The sequence below is a fragment of the Gracilinanus agilis genome, chromosome 6, assembly GCF_016433145.1.
Source record: "Gracilinanus agilis isolate LMUSP501 chromosome 6, AgileGrace, whole genome shotgun sequence".
Taxonomy (NCBI): domain Eukaryota; kingdom Metazoa; phylum Chordata; class Mammalia; order Didelphimorphia; family Didelphidae; genus Gracilinanus; species Gracilinanus agilis.
Window position 1 is genome coordinate 226,179,557 of NC_058135.1, and position 17,339 is coordinate 226,196,895.

Here is a 17,339-nt window from a genome sequence, read left to right on the forward strand (position 1 = left end):
TGAGGATCAGATGAGATAATAATTGTAAAAAGCTTAGCACAGTGCCTTATACATAGTAGGTTCTATATAAATTAGCTATTGATGATGATGATGATGATGATGATGATCATGATCATCATCATCATCATCATCATCCTTAGGTGCTTTTGGGTGGGTGGCTGGCTTCAGGATAGTACAGAAGTCTCTTAAATTCTGCCCCTAGGATCTTCCTTGTCTTTATTCATGGGAAGCAGTCAGACCTGTTTGAAAATATTTTTCTGGCTAACTTTAATTAAACAGTTTTCTCCTACTTCAAAACTTTTGGTCCTCTTCCTACATCCCAAAGTAAATTTTCCGAGACCTCTCTGGGCAAGCATAGGTTCTTGGATTCAAATCTAGAAGGGATCTTAGGGATCAATCTAGCTTGGTGCTATTATTGTACAGGGGAAGAAACTGAGGCCCACACAGAGAGGTTAAGATACTTTCCCAGAGCACACAGCTTTCTAGTGGCAGAGATTGGATTGGAGCCTAGGTCTTCAGACTCCCCAGCCCAGGTTTTCCCGTTACACACGACTGTCTTCTAAGGTTCACCACAGATGGGTGAATGTTATATAATGACTTCCTGTTGCCCTCAGTGAGCGTAGATGGGTGGGAACCTTTGGACTGTGGCTTACAAGACCTGTGAATGGGTCAGAGTGTGCTGGCATTAAACACCCACCAGCAAAACCATGTGCTGTTCAGCATGAGGAATATGGAAATATGGATTGCGTGAAAGCACTGATATAAACTGTAACAGACCATTTGCTGCCAGGGGAGAGAATCTGAATTGCAAAATGTCAAAAAACAATTGTAAAAAAAAATGGTTTCTACATGTAATTAAAAAAAATAGTTAAGAAGAGGAAAAAAAATAAATTAACACCCCTCCCCCCCCAGAACAAAAACAGCCACCAAAAAACCATGTGCTGCTGACCAGGATCAAAAGAAAAATTTTTTTTCTGACTCAATATGGGCATATGTTAAGCTTCATTAATTGAAGTCAAGGATCTAGAACAAGGTGAGTCACAGTACCATTGGCTTCAGTCACGTCCCTTCTCGGGTGCCAAGACTAGGAAATGGGGATGGAAAGGACTTTAGATCATACATCTGGGTTCCCAGAGAGCAGACTGAGCTTACTGAGTTTGGAAGATAAATTTACCATTTTGACCCACACTCCAGTGTCCAAGGCCCTGATTAGGGGGACACTTGACCTTGTTTGTGATTCTAGTCTTCCCAGATCCTGCTGGGATCCCCCAATGCTCCCAAGAACCAAGATATGGGATGACCTCATTCTTCTATTTATAAACTAGTGAATGTGGGCAGTTAATATAGCCTTTTAGAACCTCAGTTTTTTAATCTGTCAAATGGGCATATCTACCCTACCTACCTCACACAGTGACCCCTGCTCTCCATGCTAGTCTCCATTCTCTGGATTTGATCCAGTTTGTCAGTGTCATTTCTATAGATGGTGTCCAGAATCAAGCAGGTGAGCCTAACACTCTATCCTCTGAGCCCCAGAGCTGCCCTTCCTTGACTTTGTTTTCTCTGGAACTCCACTGAATTGTTAACTAACTTCCCTTCATCCTAGATCTTTTCATTTCCACATTCCTTCCACTTTCTCGTACTTGGAGATGAGGATCTCTTAGAAGAAGACATTGCGATCTTTAGCACTATGGTCAGGACTTGTTCCTTCTCTTGTGTCCCCCAACACACCATGCTAATGGTTATTATCACATCCCCCTTATCGTGTTTAATCAGTCCTTTACTTATTGGATTATTTACTTACTGACCTTCCCTCCTTTAGAATTTCCCTCCATCCATCCCTTTTGTCTTGTCCAAATCCTTGTTGCCATAATCTAATGTTGTCTAGACTCCTCACCCTTCCAGGAGTTTAATGCTTGGTTGTAGGTCAATCCTTTGAAAGGATTGTGAATTCAGGTGAAAAATTTTTTAAAGGATAAAAGAGAGTTGGTCATGTTTTTAGGTAGTAGAGGAAGAGTCAAGAGGGAGGGAGGTATTGATGAGAGATTTTATATATATATATATAAAATATAAAATGAGAGAGGCAGAGAAGAAATGACTGAAGGGCAAGTTCATTAAAAATAGCATGAAGAGGATCAGCTAGGTAGCTTGGTGGATAGAGAGCCAGTCCTGGAGGTGACAGGTCCTGGGTTCAAATATGACCTTAGACACTTCCTTGCTGGTAACTCTGGGCAAGTCACTTAATCCCAGTTGCCTAGTACTTACTACTCTTCTGTCTTGGCAGAAGATTACAATAATAAGTAAGGGTTTAAAAATGAAGAAGAAATGGCATGAAAGGCACAAGTGGAAGAGCTGCCCTTGGCTAGGGAAAGAGCCACTTGTTTCTTAAAATCTGGAGAAAATGAAGAGAAGATGAGTTAGTGCAGCAGAGTAGGGAGAGAAGGATAGGGAAGAGAAGGGGAGATTTCACAGTTCAAAAGATGAAGCTGCCACAGGTTTGGGTAATAGTGAGATGGAAGGCCCAACCATCTCTGCAGATAACTGAGACCCAGGAAAGATAATTTGCTGTGGGAATTGTAGGGAATAAATGAAGAAGCTAGGGAGTTTGAAGGAACATTTCTTAAAGTCTACTTATTTATTTAATTAATTTAGCATATTTTCCCGTGGTTCCATGATTTATGCTCTTTCCCTCCCTTCCTCCCAGCCCCCTCCTGTAGCCAACGAGCAATTCTACTGGGTTTTACATGTATCATTGATCAAGACCTATAGGGTGATCCTTTAGAGTCTTCATCCCCGATCCTATCCCCATCAATGATCAAGCAGTTGTTTTTCTTCTATGTTTCTACTCCCACAGTTCTTTGAAGGAACATTCTTTTTGGTAATAAAGCCCCTCAACATGAAGTTAGGGTTTGAGCTGGGGAAAGACTAAACTAAGTATTAAACTCCTCCAGAAAGATTGAGTGACCCAGACATTGGCCAATGATGACACTAAGGATCTTGATAGAGTAATTGAGATGGGTTGAGAGAAAGAATTTTAAATGAGAGGTTAGTGAGAGACCCTGGCACAGGGAAAATCTGAAAATGATGGTAGGGAGCGAGGCATAAACTTATGACTCTCTTCCTTGAGCCTGTACCTGAGAGTACCTGGGCTTACAGTCCCTCTCTCGATCTCTAACTGTGCTCAAGCCTCCCCATTCTAAACAAAAGAAAACATTTCACTTAATTTTATCCCCTCGATATATTGGCCTAATCACCCTTTCATGGTAAAAATCTTAGAGAATCAATCAGTTACTCTGAATTAAACACCTAGTATATGTCAGGCACTGTTTTCTGGTGTTATAAAGACAAAAGTGAAACCCTTACCTTCTGTCTTAGAGTCGATACTGATTGTTTGTTGGTTCTAAGGCAGAAGAGTAGTAAGGGTCAGGCAGTGGGGGGTTAAGTGATTTGCCTAGAGTAACTTATAGCTAGACAGAGTACTGAGATCAAATTCAAACCCAGGACCTCCCATCTCTAGGTCTGGCTCTCTGTCCACTGAGTCATCTGACTGGATCTCCACCCCCTCCCCCCAAATTTATATTCTAATGGGAAGGGTGAGGGGAGAAAAAGCCTCTTGTAGAAAGTAGATTTTGAGCTGGGTCTTTCTGGGTACTACGGGTTCTTAGAGGCAGAAGTGAGACCATTTCAGATGCTAGGGATAGCAATGCAAACTGAGTGACTTGGGACTCCGGGAATTCAAATTGAAATTGAGTGACTCCTGACTTCAAGAATTTGAGTTTGGCTGGACTGAAGAGCTTGGAAGGTGTAATGTGGCTGGAAAGAGAAGAAAAGATCTTTTATATTCCTTATTTCCACTTTATTGTTCCCCACTCACTTGTCAACCCTTCATAATTTGGCGCCAACCTCACCATTCACCTGAAACCGCTCTCTAACATCACTGATAGTGAGAGTTCTTAATATCAGTTTTTTTTTTAAACCTTTACCTTCTATCTTAGAATTAATATTAAGTATTGGTTCCAACGTAGGAGAGCACTAAAGCTGAAACAGTTAAGTGACTTGTACAGGGTCACATGGCTAGGAAGTATCTGAGGCCAGATTTGAACCTCTTTGACTCCAGGCCCAATGCTCTATCCATTGAGTCACCTTGCTGCCACCAATGATCTCTTTATTGCTAAATCAAATGGTCTTTTCTTAGTCTGTATCTTATTTGAACCCTCCAGATTTTGATACTGTTGACCAATTTACTCCTTGGTTATTCCTCTTACAATTCACAACATTGATCTGTTCTTGTTTTCCTCCTACCTCTATATATATGTAGGAAAGGAACAGATTTTCATTTGCCTTTGTTGGATCACCATCCATCCCCTGACTCCTATATGTCCCCCAAAGCTCTGTCTTGTGTCCTCTTTTCTTTCTCTGTATCATTCTTCCTTGTTTAGTTCATCAGCTCCCACGGACTCAATTATAATTTCAACATAGATAACTCTCAGATCTATCTTGTAAGCCCTTGTGTTTCTCTTGAAGTCCATTCTCACCAAATGGAATGGGCAGCTTCAAGGCTTTAGTGACCTTCCCATTGCTTGAGAGGTTTAGGCAGAAGCTGGTTGACCACATTTCAGATGTTATGGAGGAGATTCAGGGTTTAGGTGGGGATTGGAATAGACTCTCAGAAGTCCTATCCAGCTCTAACTCTACGATTCCTTGATCCTCTCTTCTAAATTCCAATTCCATATCTCCTACTGCTTATTGGACCTGATCACCTGGATGCTCAGTCAGCATCTCCAAATCAGTATGTCTAAAATAATTCACTCCTTAACTCTCTTGCACCTGCCCTTCCATGGAACTTTCTCATTTCTTTTAAGTGTACACTATCATCTTTCCAGTTACTGTGGGGGAGCCTTCTTTGACAAGGGATAGTTAGATATTGCAGTGGATAAGAGAATTGAGCCTTAGAGTCATAAGTTCAAATCCTGCCAGACACTTTCTGGACAAGACACTTATTCTCTTTGAGTCTTAGCTGTAAAATGAAGCCATTGGACTCATGGCCTTCTAATGTTCTTTCCAGCTCTAGATCTATGATCCTACCTTGCCCTCAACCTTTGTATCTCTAGTCATTTACCAAGTCCTGGCTCCTACCTCCACAAAAGCCCTTGATCTTTCTCCATTCTCTTCACCTTGACAACCACTGCCCCATTTCAGATTCTGATGAGTTCTTGCTTGCATTGTTACAATAGCGGTCTAATTTGTCTCCCAGCTTTAACATCCTCCCCATCCCCCATCCATCTTCCACACAACTGCCAAAATAATATTCTTGATGCATAGGCTTGGGCATATCCCTGCCTTGCTCAGGAATCTTCACTGGCTCCCTGTTATCTTTAGTATAAAAGAAAAAGTTCTCAGTTTGGCATTTAAAACCTTCCAAAATCTGGTTTCAACCTAACTGTCTGTACATATTTTATGTTACAGCCAGTCAAAGTAGACAATTAACTGTTCCCTGAATTTTACGTTCTATGTATTTTCTTGTTTGCTCCCTGTGTTTGCAAAGGACTCCCTCCTCTTTTCTCTTTCTATTCTTTCAAGGCCTTGGTTAGATCTTCCTTGGTTCCTCTATGAACTTGATTTTCAAGTTGTCAGTTCTTTCTCCTCAAATTACCTGGTATTTATTGGTGTTCAGGTTGCATCTACCCAATAGAACAATGGTTCCCATTTAGTAGTTCATGACCCCCATTGCGAGGTCAAGACAATGGTCCAAGAGACTCAAGCTAAAAATTCTTCAGTGGCTCCTTATGTAGTAAATAATTGCTTAGTTCTATTACAAATATATTTTCCCTTTGTCTGTGGTTTATTTTTACAATTAAAATCATAATGTAAATTTTAATTTGGAGGTTTTTTTTTGAGGAAAAGTTATCGTAATTACTGTACACATTTCTTTTTTTTAAATTCAAAGTTATTTTATTTTCCCAATTACATATAATAATTTTCAACATATGGTTTTCAAGTGAAAGATAGTATGGTTTGATCTGCATTCCGACTCCAACAGTTCTTTCTCTGGAGGTGGATAGCACTCTTTGTCATATGTCCTTCAGAGTTAATCCTGGATCTTTGTATTGCTGTTAGTAGCAAAGTCTATCACATTCAGTTGTTTTACAATATTGCAGTTACTGTGTACAATGTTCTCCTAGTTCTGCTTATTTTACTCTGCATCCGTTCAGATAGCTCTTTCCAGCTTTTTCTGAAATTATAGCATCTTGAACACATTTCATGAGTAAGTCTGAAAGAATATTAGTAGTCATATACTAAATTACCCTGGAGATTTGCAACACATTTTTTATTGTTGTTAAAAGGGGTTCAAGGAACAAAAAAATGTTGGGAACCACTGAGGTAAAACCTAAGGTCTTTGAACAAAGGGGCTGTTTGATTTATGTCTTTTTATCTGAGCCCAGGGCACATAGTAGGTGTGTAAGAAAGCTTTGCTGAATTGGATTGCTGACTTTGTGTGGCTCAGGTTCTTTTTTCCCTGTCTTTAAAATACAGATCATAAGACATTGTCCTTCATCTGCCAAGGGTGCCAGGAACAGGTTGGCATGAAAGTGCTATGGTGTCATACCCCCAGAAGGGGACTGTTTCAGCGAGCTGTTCTGGGTACTACACCTTTGGGAAGGTTGTAGTTGTGACACTTGCTTCCAGAGTTGTTGTTGGGAAGGCATTCATAAACTTTGGAACTCTAAGGTTATTATGGTGAATCAGATATGCTATACTATACCCGATTGAGAGGCAATGTAAGGCAGTGGGCATTCCAGTGGCAATAGTGCCAGGAGAGCCCTGGAATTGTATGACAGAGACGAGGATTTTTGTAAAGATCAAATGGAAAAACATACATAAAAATGCATTTCATAAACTTAAAATGACATGTAGCTATCGATGATTCTTGTTGCTGTTAGTTTTAGTGCTCCCAGGATAAGGGGAAGTCTGGCTAAAGTTTTTGGTTCTTTGACCCCTGGCTGGAGCAGGAAGATGTCTCTGATGGATGCTTGTGCTCTCTCTCCCACGGCAGGTTCCTGTTGCTCATTGTTTCGGGCCCCCAGGACACTACAAGAAGAAGATCTGTGTTGTCTGCAGAAAGTCGCTAGATTTCCCTGCATTTCGCTGTGAAGGTAACTTTTTAAATGATCTTGTGTCTTTAATGGAGTCACTTTTATGGTCTGTCAGAATTTTAGGATTTTATTTACTTACTTTCACTTCTCTCTAAAAAATTTTTTTTAAATTGATATTCTTGTTTATATTGCTGTCACTGCATAGTCACCCTTTCCCTCCCCAGAATGGAGGAACGTTTTTTTGTCACAATGTATAGTCAGGCAAAACAAATCAGTACATTGGTCACGTTTGAAAATGTAGTCCTCTTTCTGCACCTCTCTACTGATAGAATGTTTTACCTTTTTTTTTAACCTTCTCTCTTGGAATAAATACTGGGTATTGGTTCCAATGCAGAAGAGTGGTAAGGGCTAGGCAGTGGGGATTAGGTGACTTGCCCAGGGTCACATAGCAAGGAAGTATGTGAGGTCAGATTTGAACCGAGGATCTCCCCTCAGGTCCCTGAGATGAGCTTGGCCTGCCCATTCCTGGTCGTGCTGCTTCCCCCAAAACTGGGAGATCGAATAATACTAAATCCTGCCAGGCTACTTTTTTTCTAATCCTGAGGATGATGCTTTCCAGTGATTGGAAATTCGGGAACGGGACAGGAATTGGAACTTCATAAGAAGAACCATAACCTTTTGACCGTCTTCTTGGGCTTAAAATGATCTGTTTATATCCGGTATTATTAGTTAGTTCCTTTTTGCCTTGGAGAGAGGTCAGCCAGGCAGTGAGCTCCTCTGGAGTGGGGATGAGATAGTAATCAAATCTCAAGCATATAATTAGAAGACCAGGTGCCATCTACTAGCCGTTTGACGGTGGGCACCTCTCTGGGCCTCAGTTTTATGGTCTGTAAAAGCAAGATAATAATCCTAGCCCTGCCTGCCTTACGGGGCTGTTGTAAAGATTTTATGGTTCAATAAATTTAATTTCTATAGGAGGCTGCCATGTCTAGGGTTTGGTGTTCGGGGTTGGGAAGATCCCAGATGTGGATCATCGAGAATGCCTGCTTTCACGAAGCTTTCAGTCTCATGAGCAGTACCTGTGTCACCTGTAGAGCTGTGACACTCAGATTTGGGGCCCCAAGGCAGGGGATGGGGAAGCTTCATGCCAATCACAGCTCCCTCCTTCCTTGGAGGGCTAAGAATTCACATACTTTGGGTTCATCCAACCTTCCAGAACTACTCTGACTCACCATCGAAGTTCTTGGTCCCATTTTCCACAGAACAATGATATTTCAAAGCCTGGTCTGACCCTTCTGGCCAAAAGTACTTTAGACAGTGCAAACACTGTCTGTCTCCAGAAAAGGAAAGATCGTTTCTAAACCCCAAACTACCTCTGATGCAGAGATATTCAGCTCTTTCTGTGGAGGTTTTTCACATAATATAACAACTCCCATTACCATAATGTTTTAAAACTACACAGAACTCTCTTCCTCACGAGAGACCTTAGAGGAGGGCCAATAAGTATTATTATTATTATCCCCATTTTAGAGAAAGGGAAGCTGGAGCTCAAGATGTTTAAATGACTTGTTCATGATCCAAATCTTGGTGTCTGGTATTTTGTCTGTGCCTGTATTCCAGCCAGATCCCTGACACCCAAGTTCACTGCTGCACATTTTAATGAATTCAGAGTCCAGCTCAGATTATTTGACATAGAAGGAACATAGACAGGAAACTTGTGTTTTCAGCAAAAAAAGTCAGATTTCCCTATGAATAGCATTCAAAACAGAGAGCTGTCTACCTTTTTTTTTTTTTTTTTAAACCCTCATCTTCTGTCTCGGAGTCAATACTGTGTATTGGCTCCAAGGTAGAAGAGTGGTAAGGGATAGGGAATGGGTGTTAAGTGACTTGCCCAGGGTCACACAGCTGGGAAGTGTCTGAGGCCAGATTTGAACCTAGGACCTCCCGTCTCTAGGCCTGGTTCTCAATCCACTGAGCTACCCAGCTACCCCCCTGTCTGCCTTTTTTAAGTGTATTTGGGAGAAGTTAAGGTAAACTTGGCTGAGTAAGAGGCAATTGGTGGTACAGTTGTTAGAGCACTGGACCTGGAGTCAGATGAGTTCAAATCCAGCCACAGACACTTACTAGCTTGTATGACCCTAGGCAGGTCATTTAAACTCTCTGCCTCAGTTTCCTCAACTGTCAAATAGGGTAATAAATAGCACCACTTCCCAGGGTTGTTGTGAGGTTCAACTGAGATGATCCTGGGAAAGCATTTAGCTATTTAATTGTTTTATTTCCTTTCCCCTTCTCCCTTCCCCTTTGTCCTGTCCTGAGTTTTTTTTTTTTTTTTTTTTTTTCTGGTCCTGAGTTTTTAATCTGTTCTACACAGAAAATCTCAGAACTAGATTCAAGGATCTTTTAGTCCATTGTAAGAAGTCTTTGCCATTTTTGTGTCATAGACTTGTCTGTCAGTCTGGTGAAGTCTATAGACTCTCAGAAGAATGTTTTTAAATGCATCAAATAAAACCTATGTGATGACAAAGGAAGCCAGTTATGGTGAGATATATAGTTTAGTGACATATTAAACAACCAGCTTTCTAGACCTTAGGTTAAGGACCCTGGATCTAGTCCAACCCATCCCCATAGAAGAAGCTTTTCTACAGATGGTCACCTGGTCTCTGAACATCTCCAGGGAGGGGAAGCTTTCTCTCTCAAGTCTGGCCTTTTCAACTCTTATTTTCCTTACATTGTGTTCAAATCTGCCTCTTCTCAGACTATCCCCAGTGTTCCTCTATAGTTCTGCCCTCTGGAACCACCTGGAGATTCTTGAAGACAGCTATCATGTTTCCCCCAGGGCCTCCCTTCTTTACTTCACCAGGGATTTTGACTTGGGTTTCTTTTATTCTTTTGTATTGCTGATGTCTTTATTCCCTTGAAATGTTATATTTTTCTTTTAAGAGGAAAAAAAAAAGCCTGCTGAGGTTCTTTACCTTAAACCAGACAGAGCGCTCTCTCTCTCTCTCTCTCTCTCTCTCTCTCTCCCTCTCTCCCTCCCTCCTGCCCTCTCTTTCCCTCTCTCCCTCTCCCACCTCTGCCTCTCCCTCTCTCTTCCTCTTCCTTTCTCCCTTTTTCCTTCTCTCCTTCTTCCTCTCTCCCTCTTTCCTTCTCTTCCTCTCTCCCACTCCCTCCCAAAATAATACTGTGACTTGAACTATCTTTGCAAAGATCTCAGTAGATAGGGTGGTGTAATGAGTAGGATGCTGGAATTGGAGTCAGGAAGACCTAAATTAAAATCTTGCTTCTGAGGCTTATTAGCTCTGTGATCATGGGCAAGTTGCTTAACCACTCTGAGCCCATTTCCTTACCGATGAAATGGAAGACGATAATACTTTTAGTATCTCCCTCAGAATTGTTGTGAAACTCAAATGAAATTTTCTTTAATATTATATAAATGTCCATTTAGCTCTCAGTCTATGTTCCTGTGAATCTTCTTGGCATTCACATTCTGCCACCAAACCGTATGATCTTTCTTCTCATCTGAGTCTCAGAGATGTACTTCGTAAAATGAAGGGTTTGGAGTAGGATGGTCTCCAAGGTTCTTTCTAGCTTTGACACTCTTGAGTGTCAGATTAAAGTTATTCTTGGGAACTTCCAACAGCATTCTTTACTCAGTTGATCAACCACTATTTATGAAACTTCAGTTGTGTGCCGAGTTCTGGGCTGCTTGGTGGAAGGGATGCAAAGTTGCAGGAAGGCATGGCCTCTGTCCTCTTGGAATAACCAGTAAGGCAATAAGACACAAACGCAGATAACTGTAATACATAAAGTTACAATGTGTATTTCAGAGAGTGGCATTTGGAGCTGTCCGAGTTTGGTGGGCACCAGTGTCCTAGCTAGATTAGACAATAGTGTTTGGGGATTTCTTAAGGGCCCAGCAGACCAGGCTTACCCCGTGGCAGAAGGGATCTCATAAGCTGCAGAACTTTGATGGCAATCTCCCTCATTTATTTATTTATCTATCTACTCGTTCACTCATTTATTTATTTATTTATTCACTCAGCCACTTATTTATTTATTTGTTTGTTCATTCATTCATTCATTCATTCATTCATTTATTTATTTAGTCTGTCTGTCTGTTTGTTTGTTTGTTTATTTATTATAAACCTTTACCTTCCATCTTAGAATCAATACCGTGTATTGGTTCAAAGGCAGAAGTGGTAAGGGCTAGGCAATGGGGATTAAGTGACTTGCCCAGGGTCACACAGCTAGGAAGTGTCAGAGGCCAGATTTGAATTCAGGACCTCCCATCTCTAGGCCTGGCTCTCACTCCACTGAGCCACCCAGCTGCCCCCAATTTCTCTTATTTAGGATGTAGAGAATGTTGATTTTTACAGACAAGCCATGAGCATACAGACCTCCATGCCAAGTAGAGCCAAGGCCTTGAATTGTTGTTGTAAAGAAAGTGATGCCCCAAGGATGCGTCAAAAGTTTGCCTCTAAGTACTATCTTGATGAATAGGCTCAGTTCTAAAAGCTTCCTGTGGTCCCAAATTTGAAGAATGAGTGCATCTTAGGAAGGTTCAGGCTTCTGTACTTCCAAGAGTCTTGCCATGAGCCTTGAGTTCTGTTCCACTTAAGAATGGGAACATTCCTGGAGCTTTTAGAATAATGGCACCCAAATTGCTGGACTAGTTCAACCTTGGGGATTTATTTCTTGGCATTCTGAGTCCAGTTTCCGCAAGGTAGTTCTCAAGTCTCCCTGTGGATTTCTTCCACCCATCTGCAAATCACCTCTCCATCTGCCCCACTTTTCCTGTTGAACAAGACTTTCTTTAGTGCTCGCCATTATTTAAAGGGCATCGCTAATGGGATGTAGCAGCATCCCCCCTTTCATTAGCATTGGGGCTCACAATACTCAGACGCTTAAATGGATCTCGATTGCTTCTGTGCTAACGTTGACCTATTTGTGATAGTAATGTACACTGCAAACATTCAAGTTTCCATTAATTAAGCCCATTAGGAATCATTGGCTTTTGGGAACAGTCTGGTCAGTGCAGGAGATTCTAGCATACATTTGGTCCTTAGCTGCCTCACTCTTTTCTCTGAATCAGAGGAAACGTTCCCTACCTCCAAACAACTTTTCCTCCAGCTTATCTCCTAACCTCTCAGCCTCCCCCAGAGGCTGGTGGTAGTTCTCGTAAGACCCTCTTTATCATCTCCTTTTTAGTCTTCTACTCTAAATCCTAATTTAGTCATCAGATACTTAAATGGTAAGTATTTCTTCTAGGGCAGTTTGGTAGCACAGTGGATAGAGGAAGACTTATCAGACACTTCCTAGTTGTGTGACTCTGGACGAGTCATTTAACTCTGCTTCAGTTTCCTCATCTGTAAAATGAACTAGAGAAGGAAATAGCAAACCAGTATCTTTGACAGGAAAACTCCAAATGGGGTAATGTAGAGTGGGACCTGAATGAAAACAGCTGAAAATTTCCTTTAGTAATATACATCACAGCCCACCCTTGGTTGTCCATCCTGTGTGACTCTTGTATATGCCCTCTCATTAGCTGACCACAAGGGTACCGTCTATTGTATTCAGAGTCTTTCTTGACTTATCCAGATATCACAAGGGTAGTAACTGAGTACATCAGATATACATTGGTTAACCCTAGTGTAAGATGGCCATCCTTGCTTCTTCTTTTTTTTTTTTTTATCATTTCTTTATTGGCATCCTTTATACAGCTTTACTTTCATAAATCTTTGTTTAGAGTGAGATTCAGTAAAAGAAAGTAAAATGAAGCCTCGTCTAGGAGTACTTGGAAGCAATTATGCCTCTGTGGGGAGAAATAATATTCTCATTAATGAGTCGGATGGCATGCTTATCAAATTTTCAGATGACACAAAACTGGGAGGGATAGGATCATAGGATCATAGATTGGGAACTAAAAGAGACCTTAGAAACCTTCACGTCCAGTGCTCTCATTTTAAAGATGAGACCCAGAGAAATTAAGTGGTTCTTTCAGGATCACACAACTATTAAGCTGCTGAGGATGGATTTGAACTCGGGTCTTCTTAATTCCAAGTTTAGGTTTCTTCTCACTAATCCATACTATCTCAGCATACTGCTTGGTTAGGGTGGTACAGTGGGAAGAGGATTACTTGGCTAGATTTTAAGGAGTCCATGAACTTGGATAGGAAAAAAAATGTAATTTTTACAAAATTTTAATTTTCTTATTTTGGGGTTCATTTTGAGACTCAGGTTGTCTCCCTCCCTCCCAACCCAGCATTAGAGAAAGCCAGCACTTGACACAGATCTGCATGTGGAAACAGACAATACATGCTCCATATATCATTCTTTCTCTTGAAGTAGAGAGTATTTGCCATCCTAAGTAAGTCCTTTGTAGTCAATTTGAACATTCATTTTACTCAAAATAGCTTAGTCATTCACAGTTACTCTTCAAATAATGTTGCTGTTACTATATACAACATTCTCTTGGTTCTGCTCATTTCATTCTGCAGTATTTCATGCAAAGCTTTTCTAAAAGCCAACCTGCTCATCATTTCTCGCAGCAGAGTAGTATTCCATCACAGCAACTTTATTTTCAGTGAACTCCAACTGAAATTCAGCATTTCCTTCATTTACTTGTCTTGTCTATCTGTCCATCATATCTCTGTCTCTGTCTCTCTTCTCTCTGTCTCTCTCTCTGTCTCTCTGTCTCTCTCTCTCTGTCTCTCTCTTTGTCTCTCTCTCTCTCTCTTTCTCTCTCTCTGTGTCTTTCTCTCTCCTCTCTGTCTGTCTATCTGTTTCTCTCGTCTCTCTGTCTCTGTCTTTTTCTCCACACCCCACATCCCCCCAAGAACTCCTGGACTATGTGGACCTCTAAGACCCCTTCCCCTCCAAACTCATGACCATGTGATTCTGTAATCCAGAAAGGATTTTTTTTTTTTTAATTTTAAACCCTTAACTTCTGTGTATTGACTTATAGGTGGAAGATTGGTAAGGGTAGGCAATGGGGGTCAAGTGACTTGCCCAGGGTCACACAGCTGGGAAGTGTCTGAGGCCGGATTTGAACCTAGGACCTCCTGTCTCTAGGCCTGGCTCTCAATCCACTGAGCTACCCAGCTGCCCCACCAGAAAGGATTTTTGATAGCTCCAAATGATGAACAGAAACAGTATTTTGGTGGTGCTAATGGTTGGGATGGTGTCCTTAAGGGGTTCTCTGATAACTGAACCTGGATAGAAGGAATTCACAAGCATGTTCCATCCTTGAGAATAGATCTTTCAGGAGTGACTTCTGTTTTTCTGTACCTTGGAAAGGTAACTGTGGTGTGGAGGGGAGGGCCGGGTTTCTGAAGATCTCTATTCATTTCTTCCATTCATAGATTGTAGGAATGGACTGAACAAAATACTGAAGTTGGTAACTATTTCTCAGGATCTTCCTGGGGTTGACTTATTGTCTGCTGTGTAATACAGACTTGTGCTAGTTTTGCCCAGATCCTCTCCATAGGTTATAATAGTGGAGGGACTATAATATCATCATCATCATCATCATCATCATCATCATCATCATCATCATCATCATCATCATCAGTGGTATCTAATAGTGTTTATGGTCTCATATCTTCCTCACTGAACTTCCTGGCTTTTTCTGAACTGCCCTGCACGAGTGGGATGGTTTCCTGCCTCTTAAGCTTTTCCCATTTCCTCTCCTCCAGAGGTTCTTAACATTTTTTTGTATCATGGACCACTTTGGTGATCTGGTAAAGCCACAGTAAGGAACTCTCCCTTCTGAGAATAATGATTTTAAATATATAAAATTAAATCCGTAGAATTACAAATGAAACCAATTTAGTGAAATACGGTTATTCAGATATTCAAAAACAAATTTGTGACCCCAAGTTAAGAACCCCTTCTCTAAAGCCTTGTCATAGATGTAGATTTCTAAGGCTTAGTGGGTCAAACAGGGATCCTCATTTTTTCTGTCTTTTGCCAGCAAGTGTGAAAACAGAAATGAAAACTAAAAACACACAATGTGTGGGTGTGCAGCCAGGCTGCCCTGGAACGGAAGCTTCCTAAGAGACAGGGACCAGGCAGCGTGTGTGCTTTCTGAGAACATTTAGCACGTAGTGGGGATTTATGTGAAATGGCCAGGGGGTTCTGGCTGACTTCAGAATTAGAATAGGTTTCTAGAATAAAACACGTAAGGCTTTTTTATAATATCTTGATTTCTTTTCCTTCAGGCTTAGCCACAAAGTTATTGAATCTGAGGAGTGGAAGGGACCTGAGAGACCATGTCCCTCATTTTGTAACTGGGGAAACTGAGGCTCAGAGAGAGAGATGACTTGTTCCAGATCCCAAGCCTCCTGACTTTCAGTTCACTATTTTCTAATCTACTTTGGTTGTTTCCAACCTTTTTTCAGGGTGGGGAGCTCTTTTTCACAATGGAATTTTACACTGTGACAAAATGACAAATAATTCCATGCTTCCTGGGGGAGGAGGTGGTGTTCCTGGTACCTGAATGGTATATATCTTGAATATGCTTCTGTGTATGAATGTTTTTTCTCTCCTTAGAAAATAAGGTCCTTAGGTGTTGGGATTATTCCTCTTTATATCTTTGTTATCTCTAACACTTAGGAGAGCTTCTGGAACATAAGCCTTAATAAATACTTCTTTATTGGTTGATAAACTCTTTATTTGACAGCTATTAAATCCTATTACCCAGCTCAGAGTTTAAGCTTTTTAGAGGGTACAGAGGTGACTGTGCAGTGGAATTAAAAAAAAAAAATCCTTACCTTCCATCTTAAAATTGATAGTAAGAAGAGTCGTAAGAGCTAGGCAGTGGGGATTAGGTAACTTGCCCAGGGTCGCACAGCTAGGAAGTGCCTAAGATCAAATTCGAACCCAAGGCCTCTCATCTCTAGGGCTGACTCTCAATCTACTGAGCCACCCAGCTTCCCTGTAATGGAACTCTTGGTCTAGAAAGGATGACCAGATGCATTTGCCATTAGTGTTGTCCTAAGTCAATGGCAGGAACTGTGTAAGAGAAGTGTGAATTATTGTGGGAACTTTTATTTTATTTTATTTTTTTGCTTCATTTCTTAAAATTTTATTTAATTAATTAATTTAGAGTATTTTTCCGTGGTTACATGATTCATGTTCTTTCCCTCCCCTCCTCCCACCCCCCTCCCATAGCCAACGCACGATTCCACTGGATTTTACATGTGTCATTGATCAAGACAATTTCCATATTATTAATATTTGCATTAGGGTGCTCGTTTAGAGTCTACATCCCCAATCATATCCCCATCGAACCATGTGATCAAGCAGTTGTTTTTCTCTGTGTTCCTGCTCTGTGGGAACTTTTAGGAGGTGGCATTTGAGCGGAGACCTAAAGAACGAGTACGATTTGCCCAGGATTTGAAGCAGGGGTGGACATTCTAGTTGAGGGGACAGGATGGGCTCAAGAAAGGCAAGAACAAGCTGTCCTGAGAGTGAAGATGGTTTTGAGCTGGGGCAGAGGGAGGTGACTGTTCTGAATAAAATACTCTTTTTTTCCCCCCTTTAGTTTGTGAGCTCTATGTACATGCCGACTGCATCCCCTTTGCCTGCAGTGACTGCCGCCAGTGTCATCAGGATGGTCACCAGGACCATGTAAGTGTCTGCAGCGACTTTCCAGATACCATGACCAAACCTCGGAAGGATGTTACTGTGGATGAGAAACATTCTAGCAAATGTTCTTTACAGCCGAAAAAGGGCAGCTTTGGGGGAATCCAGTTAATTTTGGAAAATCTTTCCTTGGCACCTTCTCCATACAGAGACGTGCACTTGGCTTTGCTGGTGGGGAGGCAGGAGGAAGAGGAAACTTGGATCCTACCCTCAGGGAGCTTCTAGACTTTGGGCTTAATCATTATCTTCATGTGGAAACCTGACATGATATATCCGGCTCCATTCTCCCCCCTGAGCTTCAGTTCTTTACCACCTCTTGGCTTGGGCATTTCAAACTGGATGTCTTAGAGATATCACAGCCTCAGCACATCCCCAACTGAACTTGTTACCCGTCCCCTAAGCCTTTCCCAACACTTCCCTATTTCTGTCAAAGGCACCATCAGCCTTCCAGCCCATGTTCCATAGCCTTGACACCATCCATGAGACTGTCAGCTCCTTGAGGACAAGGGCTGTCTTTTTTTTTTTTAAACATTTATTAATATTCATTTTTTAGTAAAGTTAACATGGTTACATGATTCATGCTCCTACTTTCCCCTTCATCCC

At 41.3% G+C, this 17,339-nt stretch overlaps 1 protein-coding gene across 1 annotated transcript in view; it reads left to right on the plus strand.

The window, feature by feature from the left end:
• The window catches only part of DGKQ (diacylglycerol kinase theta), a 114,810-nt gene that overhangs the window by 22,571 nt on the left and 74,900 nt on the right, over positions 1 to 17,339 (plus strand). Inside the window, exons 3-4 of the mRNA XM_044680016.1 lie at positions 7,052 to 7,151; positions 16,636 to 16,721. Of these exons, the coding sequence (XP_044535951.1) occupies positions 7,052 to 7,151; positions 16,636 to 16,721 (186 nt within the window). The remainder of the gene's footprint in view (positions 1 to 7,051; positions 7,152 to 16,635; positions 16,722 to 17,339) is intronic.